This window comes from Eptatretus burgeri, chromosome 7 (genome assembly GCF_056783735.1).
Source record: "Eptatretus burgeri isolate ZD-2024b chromosome 7, Ebu_testis_v1, whole genome shotgun sequence".
NCBI lineage: Eukaryota > Metazoa > Chordata > Myxini > Myxiniformes > Myxinidae > Eptatretus > Eptatretus burgeri.
The window spans coordinates 69,750,094-69,763,274 of record NC_140967.1 but is presented as its reverse complement, the minus strand read 5'-3'; the positions used below and the strand labels follow the sequence as shown (position 1 = coordinate 69,763,274).

The following is a 13,181-nucleotide window of genomic DNA, read 5'->3' as shown; positions in this document are numbered from 1 at the left end:
ACAGATTGCATACAAATAAATAAAAGCTGGTCCTTTTGCTGACGCTCACCTGCCAAGTTCAATCTGGATATCGTGATTTAATCTATCTATAATTCCAGCAATGTGTGTGTGTGTGTGTGTGTGTGTGTGTGTGTGTGTGTGTGTGTGTGTGTGTGTGTGTGTGTGTGTGTGTGTGTGTGTGTGTGTCTGTGTGTGTGTGTCTGTGTGTGTGTGTCTGTGACCGCTGTTTCTCGACAACCACTGGTCCGATCTAATTGAAACTTGCCAGGTATATTGCTGGGGCCCTGTGGATGTGCCTTTTCAAAGTTTTATATTAATCGGACAAGTGGTTCCCAAGTTATGGCCATTTATTTACCAAACCAATGACAGGACACGGTGCTATGACGTCACGATTGACGTCACAATTCTTCCTTTTTTTTTTTGCCCGTTCGGCCACGTGAGAGCGAAGGAACGGCCTGTGTGGTTGTTGTTTCTGGCTCGCGGTTTGAAAGTTTTTTTTTGTTTTTTTTTGCACGTACGGGCACGCACTAGTAAAATAGAAGGCGTGACATGAAACGCTGTCACCACGTTAGTGGCTAACTTGGTCAAGACATGCCACACGGCCAGGCTTAGATCCAATGAAGTTTATGACGAAGGCAGCAACCAGCACGGCCCGCGATGGCGACCACACAACCCACACGGTGTGAGCACCGTTTATCTGTACATTGGTGCATAATACCAGTACTACAACCAGCGCAGACTGGTGTTTGACAGAACTCTTTCTCCATCTGTAATCCCTTGAGGATTCTTATTCTTTTTTTTTGTGTGCATCGGTTTCTTCAATTATTCTGATTATGACACTATTATTTCTTTAATTTGTTACTCTTGGCTGAGAGACATTCATCGCTGATGAATGGTCTCGAAGTCAGATGTAACTATATGTTGTGGCGGTGTATATGTGCGGACTGCAATATGTTGCTCAGTTGCAATTTTTTTTTCCTCTACACTTTACAAATACGCCTCGGCGTTATACCGAACATAAGGTTGTTCGTGATCGATTATAAAATATATTGGGTAACCGCTTATAAATATTGGTATTTCAGAGAAAGTGTATTATTGCTGACTAAACCGGAAGTGGTATTTTGTTCGTGTCACGTGTCCTGGAAGTCCGGTAACGTATTACAGTTGAAACACGTTTTGAAAACGGACCCCCCTGTTCCGCTTCTTCTTTTTCTCTTTTTCCTTCGTGCACACAAGCGCGTTGTGAGTGCACGCACGACGGGACTCAGCACGCCCACACCATGGGTAACGGGATGAATAAGGTTCGTCCGCATCACATCGTCAGTGTGCCATTTTTAATGTGGAAAGTGTTCGCTCATTGGTGCTTTGGCCTGAAGTAAATCTCGTGCTCCGTGCACCGGTTATTTGAGTAACGACGAACAGGTTTCTTCAACGTTAAGAAAGAAAATGCATGAAAAAGGAACTCGTTTCCGAATACAAGGTTTGTTATTGTAATTACAATTACAGTTTTCATTGTCGACTTTCCCTTGAATTGCGACGTTTTTAACCGTTATTATGAACCATTGATTTTTTTTTTTTCGACGTTGACGAATTCAACTTCAACCGTTACAATTACAAACATCCTCATCTAACTACAACAGCACTCGGTGGAGTGCATACCTCTGCCAGGTGAACAGTTTACGTTTTGTGTCCCATTGATAGGCCGGATCTGGATTCGCACCTGGACCAAAATCTAATCGGCTTCTTCTACTTCTACTCCTTCTCCTCCTTCTGCTGCTCCTACTCCCTCTCCTACTCCTTCTCATACTCGTACTCCTCCTACTCATTATCCTACTCCTGCTACTCTCTCTCCTACTCCTTCCCATACTCCTACTCATTATCCTACTCATTATCCTACTACTACTCGTCGTACTCGTCGTACTCGTCGTACTCGTCGTACTCGTCGTACTCGTCGTACTCGTCGTACTCGTCGTACTCGTCGTACTCGTCGTACTCGTCGTACTCGTCGTACTCGTCGTACTCGTCGTACTCGTCGTACTCGTCGTACTCGTCGTACTCGTCGTACTCGTCGTACTCGTCGTACTCGTCGTACTCGTCGTACTCGTCGTACTCGTCGTACTCGTCGTACTCGTCGTACTCGTCGTACTCGTCGTACTCGTCGTACTCCTCGTACTCCTCGTACTCCTCGTACTCCTCGTACTCCTCGTACTCCTCGTACTCCTCGTACTCCTCGTACTCCTCGTACTCCTCGTACTCCTCGTACTCCTCGTACTCCTCGTACTCCTCGTACTCCTCGTACTCCTCGTACTCCTCGTACTCCTCGTACTCCTCGTACATCCGCAACTTTTTGAGATATCGTGCCAGATATCGTTTTTGGTCTGATCTCTCAATGGTGAAGAATCGTTTAAAACATTCCTGGATCCGGATCTTCACCACAATGTAATAAATTATCTATTGTTACACACCGAACCTGTCCAAGTTTCGTCCGAACCCATCAACACAACTTTTTGAGATATCCTGCTCACAGACAGGGGTGAAAACCGAACCTGTGTCGTGAAGCATCTTGTGAGTAAAACGTGTTTGTGATTAACTATCAATAAATAATTAAGATAATTCATTTTGATATTCAAATACCGAAGATATTTTTTGAGGCCGTTTTATCTATCAACATCAATCAAGAAGTAATTAAATACCCATTAATCAATCGTTCATGTAAAAATAGGACCATACGTCCTGAAGCTCACCTGGATCAGGAGCAACAGTCACTCAACTCCCCCCCCTGCAGACCCCCTCCTTCTTCGACATTGATTTCTGTTTTTTAACACCATGAACAAACTTTAATACATCACGAGTGATGTAGGTTGTGGTCAAGTTTCATTGTAAACGTGTGCGTAGTTTTGGAGAAGAGAGCAAATGACTATTTTGGGGGGCAAACTGCCCCCCTCGCCCCCACCCGTAGACCCTCCTAATGAACGCAGATTTTGATGCGGTTGATAAACTTTGGTACGTCACTGGTGATGACGGTTGTGGTCAAGTTTCATCGGAATTGTTTGTGTAGTCTCTGAGAATAAAGCAAATACCGATTTTGCGAGACACCCCCCCCCATCCCCCGTTTTCCCCTTTTGACCAGATTTATTACTTATTTATGACTTCCGTCATCTGTTTGTGTGTTTGTTTTAGTGTGTTTTTTTTTTTTTGTAGGCACGATAACTCGAGAACGGAAGAAGCTACCAATGTCAAATTGCACCACGTGATTCAGGAGGGTGATGGCTAGTGCTGATTAGATATTGGTCAAAATCGGTCAAAACTCAAGGTCACAGTGAGGTCAAACATTCGATTTTTGATTTTGGTACAGAATCATCGTAGAAACTTCTGGTTTGCGTCGCTACCTTCTTTAGAGACAGCTTTTATTAGACAAGGTCAGAGGTCAAGTTGACGATTTCGTAAGTACCAGTCTATGACTGCTTGTTATTTTATTTTTTAGCTATTGTTATTATTTTTATGCCATGAACAAACTTTGGTACATACCGGGTGATGAAAGTTGTGGTGAAGTTTCATCAAAATTGTGTTTGTAGTTTCAGAGAAGTTGCAAGTGTGGACTGACTCACTGAGGTCGTGCCTAACCATAAGCTCCCCAGAACTTTGTTCCAGGTGAGCCAAAAATAGGTTTATCAACTGAAGGTGGACAAAGGTGTGAGGCAAAGTAACATGTTGGTTAACCTTTTTTGGGTTCTCTAATCCGATGTCCCATACTGTTACAGAACGTTTTGTTCTGTCAATGCAGTTTATAGGCTGGGATTATACTGGGCGGTTTGCCATCCTTCTCCGAGCAGTAGTTGGAGCAGGGATTTCAAATTTGTTCTTGTTCCTGTGGTGTACTGGGCCTGCGGGGGCAGGGCACAATGCGGGGAGCGTGGTGGAGGAGTGGTTTTGGAGTGATCACGTGCCTGCACGGGATATAGGTGTTCACGCCGCCTGAGGCGTTGTGTAGTCTGTAGTAGTGTGCATCCGGACGGGCAATAAAAAGTGTTCGACAATCCTCACGGCTATCCGAGTCCCGCTGCCCTCCGGACATTACAATTGGCGACGAGTCTGTTTCGGATTGGCGTGTGCGAAGTAGTTGGGTTACGTCGGTATTGACTTGGAGTCTTTGGCCGGGGCGATTGGATCGTTGCAGCGAGTAACTCAGCTCACCTTGCGCGGTTCGAGTTCAACACCGGGCGAGGGTCCCAGAGAAGCGCATCGCGAGTTTCGCGCGCACGGCTTCGGGCGGGTCGAGTCCTGCAGCCTGACGTCCCGCCGGCGCCTGCGAGTCACGTTGAGTGGACGACGGCCGCGCTCGGAGTTCGTTTTATTTCTGCTTTGCAAACCTCGGGAATGGTTTCTGCGAGGCCACGGCGAAAGGACGAGGACATGAAGTTCAGCTCAGACGCGGCGTCGGCTGTCGCACAAGCTCTGAGGGATGTCCGGGGTCTCGATGGTTGGTGCGCAGCAGATGATCCGGGGGTCAGCGCGGTGTTCCAGGCGCGCACAGCCGCACGCGCGGTCTTCGGCGCGGGTCGGGACCGAGCGTTGCAATGCAGTCAATCGGACGGCGGTCTGAGCACTCAGGGACGTCTACGGTGTGTGTGCCGAGAGTCATTGCCCATCATAACGGTCATGGATGGCGGTGTGCGAAGCGACCCTTACGTCCCGGGTCGAGACCTACTGCCGGTACGGTGTTCTGTGCATGGCGTACACTTTTACGCCCCGGGTCGAGTCTTGCAGCCTGGGTATAGAGATCCTGGCGACCCGGAGCGGGAGATGCTGCCGATGTTGAACCTGTTTTCAATTGGTCCAGAGGTGACAAGGTCAATGACAGTGGAGGTCGAGATGATCGGGGCACTGATCGTGTGTCGAGGTGAGTCCGCTCGTGCTACCCTAGCATTGCACATGTATGCCGGTGAAGCGCTACTGGCAGTTGGCAGGGCACACGTCTTGGTTGCCCATCAGGGTCAGCGGGTTGCGCTCCCACGGTTCGTGGTGCGAGGGGAGGGGCTCGCAGTTCCTGTTTCGGAGTTCGTACCTCCAGGTGCACCTGTGCCGCCTTCGAGACCCGAGGGCAAGGTTCTGGCGGCAGGAGCCGTGACGATGCAACCTGGGCTGCCGTTCATTGCCTCCGGCGACGACGATATGCGGGTCTGGAGCAACGAGAGCCGTGCCAGCGGTGACGGGCTCTCGCGCACCCGCTACGTTCATGGTACAGTGCACACTCGTGTCGTTCAGGCGATTTCAGCGGGGGATTGGAGCGAGCCAGTCGCATTCAAGAAGATGTGCCGCCTTGTCGGCCGGGGGAGGTTCGCTCGGGAGGTCGTCACGACCTCGCCGGAGGGCGTTTAAGCATGAGCCGCCTGGGGGCGCTTCTGCTGCGTAGTGATGCTGTGCTTCCCACCTTGCTTCTTGATATCTGTAACGCGGTCAGGGTTTTTGTGGGTTCGTCGTGCAACTCAGTTTTCGAGCACCTGTCCATTACTTTGAAGTTCAACTCGCTCACATCGACACGTTATATGGTGTGATGTGCCTGTGCTTTTTGATTATTATCGTTTTTGTACCTCTGCTTTTATATCATGGTATTCTATGTCGATTATGCTTATCATTATGATGGTCATTTTGTAATCGTGGTTTTATATCATGGTATTCTATGTCGATTATGCTTATCATTATGATGGTCATTTTGTAATCGTGGTTTTAGGAGGGAGGAGTGTGGTGTACTGGGCCTGCGGGGGCAGGGCACAATGCGGGGAGCGTGGTGGAGGCGTGGAGGAGTGGTTTTGGAGTGGTCACGTGCCTGCACGGGATATAGGTGTTCACGCCGCCTGAGGCGTTGTGTAGTCTGTAGTAGTGTGCATCCGGACGGGCAATAAACAGTGTTCGACAATCCTCACGGCTATCCGACGTTACGCTGCCCTCCGGACATTACAGTTCCAGAGATAGCTCACCTACTCTTCGCGAAGGACAACATGGGATATTTAATGTCCACCATCTCATGCAGCAAACAGGCCACCAGATTAAGGTTCATCCAAGGGATGGCACATATTACGGGGATAACGGTTTCGATCTGGGCTGGGATTCAAGCTCATGCGAGACAATTGAAGACCAGTGTACGTACCTCTGAGCCATATTGTCAGCTCGTTTCTGGCATTAACCGTACCTAACTCTACCCTCATATTTGAAGGTTATCTCTCTCTGTCTTTGTCTCTTTCTCCCCCGTTCCTATACACGTGTGTCCGTCTGTCCTGTCCCCCTCCCACTTGCCCTCTCACTCTCACTCCCTTTTTACTTATGAAATCTAAAGATTTCGTAAGTATTTTGATCACTTCCGTTTCTGTTTGTTTGTTTGTGTGTTTGTTACTTACGAAATCTAAAGATTTTGCAAGTATATTGATGACTTCCATCCTCTGTTTGTGTGTTTGTTACTTACGAAATCTAAATATTTCGTAAGTATATTGATGACTTCCGTCCTCTGTTTGTGTGTTTGTGTGTCTGTTTGTGTGTTTATTACTTACGAAATCTAAAGATTTCGTAAGTATATTGATGCCTTCCGTTTCTGTTTGTTTGTTTGTTTGTTTGTTTGTTTGTAGGCACGATAACTCGAGAACGGAAGAAGCTACCAATGTCAAATTACACCACGTGATTCAGGAGGGTGATGGCTAGTGCTGATTAGATTTTGGTCAAAATCGGTCAAAGGTCAAGGTCACAGTGATGTCAAATATTCGATTTTTGATGGTTTGGTACAGATAACTCGAACGGAAGAAGCTACCAATGTCAAATTACACCACGTGATTCAGGAGGCTGATGGCTAGTGCTGATTAGATTTTGGTCAAAATCGGTCAAAGGTCAAGGTCACAGTGAGGTCAAACATCCAAAAAATGATAACTCGAACGGAAGAAACTTTCAATGTCAAATTGCACCACGTGATTCAGGAGGGTGGTGGCTCGCGCTGATTAGATTTTGGTCAAAATCGGTCAAAGGTCAAGGTCACAGTGAGGTCAAACATCCAAAACATTCGATTTTTGATGGTTTGGTACAGAATCATCGTAGAAACTTCTGGTTTGCGTCGCTACCTTCTCAAGAGACAGCTTTTATTGGACAAGGTCAGAGGTCAAGTTGACGATTTCGTAAGTACCAGTCTATGACTGCTTGTTTGTTTGTTTGTTTGTTTGTTTGTTTGTAGGGACGATAACTCCAGAACGGAAGAAGCTTCCAATGTCAAATTACACCACGTGATTCAGGAGAGTGATGGCTAGTGCTGATTAGATTTTGGTCAAAATCTGTCAAAGGTCAAGGTCACAGTGAGGTCAAACATAATTCCGTAAATTCACGTGGAGAAATGGAGTATTTTTGCTTCGCTCGACGTTACGAGTTCATTTTAACTTCGATTTTAATTTTGTCTTCGGTTTTTGCGATCGCTTAGGACGCTTAAAACTCGGTTGTCGAAATTCTGGTAAAAATCGGATGTTTTGGAGACGTTTTAAGATTGTATAAAAAATATTTCACTCGACGCGTCACGGGTCGTCACGTGATGCAGTGCTCTCGAGCAGACGCGTCGTTGAGTTACGTTAAGGTATAATATAATTGCGTGGAGAAATGGTGATTTTTGCTTCGGTCGACATTACGATTTTTGATGGTTTGATACAGAATCATCGTAGAAACTTCTGGTTTGTGTCGCTACCTTCTCTCGAGACAGCTTTTATTAGACAAGGTCAGAGGTCAAGTTGACAATTTCGTAAGTACCAGTCTATGACTGCTTGTTTGTTTGTTTGTTATCTTGCCAAAACAAAGTTTTTGCAAGATATGTTAGTCAGCTTGTATGTTTTTTTTGTTGTTTGTTTGTTTGTTTGTTTGTTTGTCTGTAATCACGTATAAAAAAATTCTGCAGAGCACAGTTTTCATTGGAAATTTTTGTGACTTCGCATATCAGAGGCCTATAGGAGGTCCCTTTCAGCGCATAAAATTTTGAAGGTCAAAGGTCAAGGTCACTTTGTCGCAAATCAGGGGAGTCGACGAAACCCTTATTTCTTGAGTAATTTTGATCGGATCGCCTTCAAACTTCATGGGAATATAGTTCATGGTCTGGCGCTCAGCTGATTAATTTTTGGTGGCGATTGGCCTTGACCTTCATAGTTTGCGCCTCAGGTCAAAGATATTTGACCCCAAGGTCAAATTTTCAAGTTTCAGGAACCATATCGTGTAGTACCTCAAATTGAACAAAACGATGAGTGCTTTCTAGATATGTCAAGCTTGAGACATCATGACGTCATTTGGTGACGTTATGAGGCAAAAGCATATTTTTCATGGTTACTCTGTAGAACGATTCTCATCAGAATCTCTCGTAGGCAGATATTCCTCAAGGAGTCGCTCCTGGTGGATAGCAGCTCTGTTCACCTCAGTGTGACCTTAAAGAAGTCACATGTGGTCACCGTTTGGCAAGATACGGGTCACCCTGCGGGTGACATTGGTTTATTTTTTCTTCGGTATGACGGTGATGTTAACACTTCAATTTCTAGTTCGGTTATGATATAATGTAATTAATAGGCTGCCGCTCAACGATTTAAATCATAACCGCACTAGAAATCGAAGTGTCAACATCACCGTCGTACCGAAGAAAAAAAAAAAAAAACCAGGAGTCTGGAACACTGACGCTAACCATTACATTGATGTTTCGACTTATGAGTAATGTACAAGTAACGTGTGTCAACGATCACGTAACGTGCATGCAACTTATGGCCAGTGTTTGCGGAACGTGTGTCATACGCCGAGTACGTCGATATATTTTCAACATGCTGAAAATTTCTCGACGTATACCAACGTACTACGACGTTTGCCAGCGTGCTCTTAACGTATACAATATTTACCCATAACGTATTCGACGTGTGCCAGCTTGGTTCGGCAAATTTTTCATACGTCAGCATATGCTGGCTAAAACGTCAAGGTGTGACAGCGGCTTCACACTTTGATGTCTCGTGCGGTTAAGATTTGAATCGTTGAGCCGCAGCCTATTAATAGCCTACGCCACGTGATCGTCGGCGATACGCTGCCGCGCGCTATGCATAAGTTAGACTATCGTTGGGCATAGATTGTGAACGCCGACAACACGCTCAGCATTCGTTGGTATAAGTTATCTATATGTGATTGAAACGTTCTGTGTACGTTACTAATATGCTATGCATACGTCCAACACGTTATTATATGCCCAAATCTTAAAAAATACATCAATAGTTCAGCGTACGCCAGCGTTTTACATACATTTTGAGACCTTGCCATACACTGGCTAAAACGTCAAGGTGTGACAGGTCCCTAACGGTAAAGTTGTCTATTAATTACACTGAGCGCAGTCGTTGGAGACCTTTCAGCCATTCACGGGATAAAAGATCCTGGCGCTGACGGCCCATGTTTACGGTGGCTGTATAACGCAACAATAATATTCGTCAATGTATATCACGTTACTGTCAAATTAATAAATAACTTTTCCTGATTATGTAGTGTGTGGAAAAGACCGAAACAATGATATATAATCGTACAAAATGTTGCTCTGTACCTTTTGCAGGATATTTAACATTTAAAAATAGCCTGCTTAATCTTCGATAAAGGCCACACCTTGGCTTAAGTATTGTACAGGACTTCATTTTTTTGCTTACCTGGAACATAGTTCCAGGGAGCTGATGGGATGGTGCGTCGTCCGTCTGTCCACAAACACTTGCAACTTCTCAGAAACTCCACACATGATTTCAATGAAACTTGACCACAACCTTCATCACCCATTATGTAACAAAGTTTGTTCACACCATTAAAAAAATCAGGCCCTGAGGAGGAATTCAGGGAGTTGCCCCCAAAAATAGGTGTGTGCTTTCTTCTCAGAAACTACACTCACAATCCCAATGAAATTTGACCACCACCTTCATCACCAGTGATGTTTCAAAGTTTGTTCACGGCATTAAAAAAAAAAATCGGGGTCTAAGTGGGTTTTTAGTGGGGGGGAAAGGGGTGGGTTTCTCCCCAAAATAGATATTTGCTATAACTTAGGTTCATTGGCACATTTTCCTGATTCCGTCCCACGTTGACTTCCTCCTCAGTATCATAACATACCAGGTGAGTGCCCAGCGGTATTGCCCCTATTTCTTTATTGCCTCTCCAATTATTTCAGGCTCATCGAGGAGCTTGTCAGTAAACTCCATCAAATGTATGATGAGGATAAATTATGAAATGCCTGTATTTGTTTGACTTGTAGAATATTGTTGTGGTTGAGGAAATTCGCAAACCACCATTCAGGTCCTGTAGGTGAGATATCTCTGTAAGTACATGTGTAGTTAGCCCAAACCCATTGTTTAGAGGGAATAAATGTGATTCATTCGGGCTGCGACCCTTCAAGATAGCCGTTTTTCTGTTCTATCTTTATTTTGAACTAACCACGTCTCAACCGCCATCACACAACAACCACCAACCGCAACGCCGCTTCACAACAACAACAACGCCAACAGCCACGACCTTTACCTTCACAACTCGCTCTCGCAAACATCGCATCACCGCCATTCTGGGCGTCGCCGTGGCCGGGGACCGCCACTTTAGACCTTCCGCCACCTTCGCCTCTTCTGCGGCCGTTCCCGCGCCGCTTGTGGGCGTCGGGCTGTCGTGGCCTCGTGTGGGGCGCGCGCTGAGCCGCGGGTACAAGGGGCGGCCTTTCCGAGGGGAAGTCGGATCAGGAATGATACACGCCCACTTCCGATCCCTCCAATCATTAAGCGCAGGGCGATTTGGCCCCGCCTCCAGGCGCTTCGGAGTAGAATCGATATATCCAAATTCGAGGATCAGGGGAGGTTCATGCCCACTTTTCCTCCATCCAATGGGCGAGCGTGGCTCCGCCCCCGAGCTCATCCTGATCCGAAAATTTGCATATGGATCCTCCTGCCGTACTATAAAGCGCCGAGCGCGGGGCGAATCGAGTCAGTTTTTTGTTTTGGTTCGGAAGCAGTTGGAGGTAGTCGGAGCTTTGGGCTCGGGCGAGTTGGAGAGGTGTGGCGGCGGCGGAGTGTGGCAGCAGCAGAGTGTGGCAGCAGCAGTCAAGACGGGTCTGGAGGAGAGTCGGGGTTCGGAGTCTGTCGGGGAGCTGTTGAGAGGGGAAGCCGGGAGCGCGGTCGAGGTCGCAGTGGAGTCACTCGTCACGGGACCCAAGCAGGCCGGCTATCCTCTTTCCCAAGAGCATCAACAACCCCCCTGTTTCCCCCCCCCCCCGCGCTGAGATAGTGCGAAAAGGGGGCCCCGTTCCCACCCCATTCCAAGCAGTGCCAACAAAACCCGCGGAGGAGCGCGGAGTCGGGGCACCGCCGCGGCATTTGCGGCTCATCACAAGACGGGTAGGCTCCACGCGGTCTCGGCCCACAGGCCCGTCTGCACCCCTTGTCGTTGAGGGTGGCCCTTTTCTTTTGCGTTTGAGTATATGTGTTGTCGGCGCCGTCTGTAAAGTAAAACTGTGTAAGTGTTGCCGTGTGCTCGCGTAGTCGGTAGTAGATCTGCATTGTTGTGTTCCTTTTGTTACATTTGCTTTTGGTGCATAATTGTTGTAATTGTATATGTGTGCTTTCCGTTTGCCGCGGAATAAATGTGCCTTATGTTGAACTGTTTTTCCCGTTTCGCTTCGTCTTTTCTCTTGAATCTCCATCTTACTTCACGTAAAGGGTTGGTAGTGGGCTAAATACACCCGATAATTAATCGGAACCGTCGAGGTTGACGATAACACCGCTCGGTTATCCCGATAGTACGGAATGGGTCGCTTAAAGTGGCCCGTGTCCGAAGTCGACCTGCGGCGAGGTGCGATCACCCGGTCTACCCTCCGTGTGGGTACTTAGGTAGGTCGAATTTGGCGAACAACCCTATCCCACGCGGGGGGCCGATTGGCACGATCGTGGTGAGGCCGAAAGGCCCACCCGTGACTAGTTCCCGGCGTTAGTCCGAGAGGGTCACGACGGAATTGTCCGTCCGGTGGGCGACATGCCGCGATTCGAGTTACGTGGCCGCTCGCACGCCGGCGGGCGCGAATTCGCAACAATATTGTTGAAAATGGACAAACCGATCGATACCGTATTTAAACTTGGGATCCCAGCATTGTTTGAGCTGTGTGCTCTTTTGAGAATGACAAACAAGCTTACTTTGTGAGCCTTTAAAAAAAAAAATCTGGAGGGGGGAAAAAACAACTACAAATTTTGTTGTTTTCAACTTTTCACAATATGGATTTATAAAATGTTCTTGCCTCTGCAATACATCTGATCTGAATAAAATTTACTTTTATGTCAATTGCAGACTGATACCGCACATTATATTTGTTGCAACTGAACAGTCTTGCTCAGCTGCTGCATGGCCTTGCGACTGGTCCATGCTTCTTGCTGGATTGACCTTCTTGCAAGGGTTTAAAGTGTTTGTAAATGCTGGCAAGTGGCCAACTTGACAGGAACTATTGGCCGTCCAAACACGAATAAATGCCTCAAAGATGGTGTTTCAAGACTTTTAATCCTTGACTCTTGAGCAACCGATACCCTTCAGCTCTCTTCCTTTTCTTCTCTTTTAATAGGCTTCCCAACATAGAAATTTTATTGCCATAACAAATTTAATAGATTGGTATGTTGAGAGTTGAAAGTACATAAAGTGAGTTGTAATATTCTCCATCTGCTTTTTCCAATTTCCCCTTCAATTGCAGGTTTTGGACGGTCTCTTTCTCGGAAACATAAGGGGTAAGATTCTGTTGTGTTGTATCGCATGGTAATGAAGTTGGTGTGTATATAGATAGCAAGCAATGAAATGGTTTCAAGAAACCGCTTTTTGTGTGACAGATTCCACTGATAAGGAAGCTCTTCAAGCAAACAACATCACGCACATTCTTTCCATCCACGATACGGCTCGGGAAGCTTTGGAGGTATTTTTTTGGCTTTCATTTTGTTTGGTTTGCTGTGTTCCTTTGTCAAGGTGAATGAAAGAGCTTGAAAGCCAAAGATCATGTTGAATAACGATATATTCTGGTGTCATTGCACACAATGTGGAGATGATGCAAACTGAAAATAAGGATAAAAATTCATCTTCTGAATATTCCATACGTTTTCTATCTGGTAAAGTATATCGCTTACTGATGATTACCTTGCTTTACTCACTGTTGC

At 46.4% G+C, this 13,181-nt stretch overlaps 1 protein-coding gene across 3 annotated transcripts in view; it reads left to right on the top strand.

Moving 5' to 3' along the window:
• Nucleotides 1-1,112: 1,112 nt before the first annotated feature.
• Nucleotides 1,113-13,181, top strand: part of DUSP22 (dual specificity phosphatase 22) — a 70,249-nt gene continuing 58,180 nt past the window's right edge. The window contains exons 1-3 of one of the 3 annotated variants that reach the window (XM_085888957.1): nt 1,113-1,301; nt 12,728-12,761; nt 12,861-12,943. In XM_085888957.1, coding sequence (XP_085745083.1) covers nt 1,281-1,301; nt 12,728-12,761; nt 12,861-12,943 — 138 coding nt within the window. In that variant the 5' untranslated portion in view covers nt 1,113-1,280. Of the gene's footprint in view, nt 1,302-1,378; nt 1,481-12,727; nt 12,762-12,860; nt 12,944-13,181 lie in introns of those variants that run through there. The other 2 variants (XM_085888955.1, XM_085888958.1) reach the window with 2 other exon arrangements.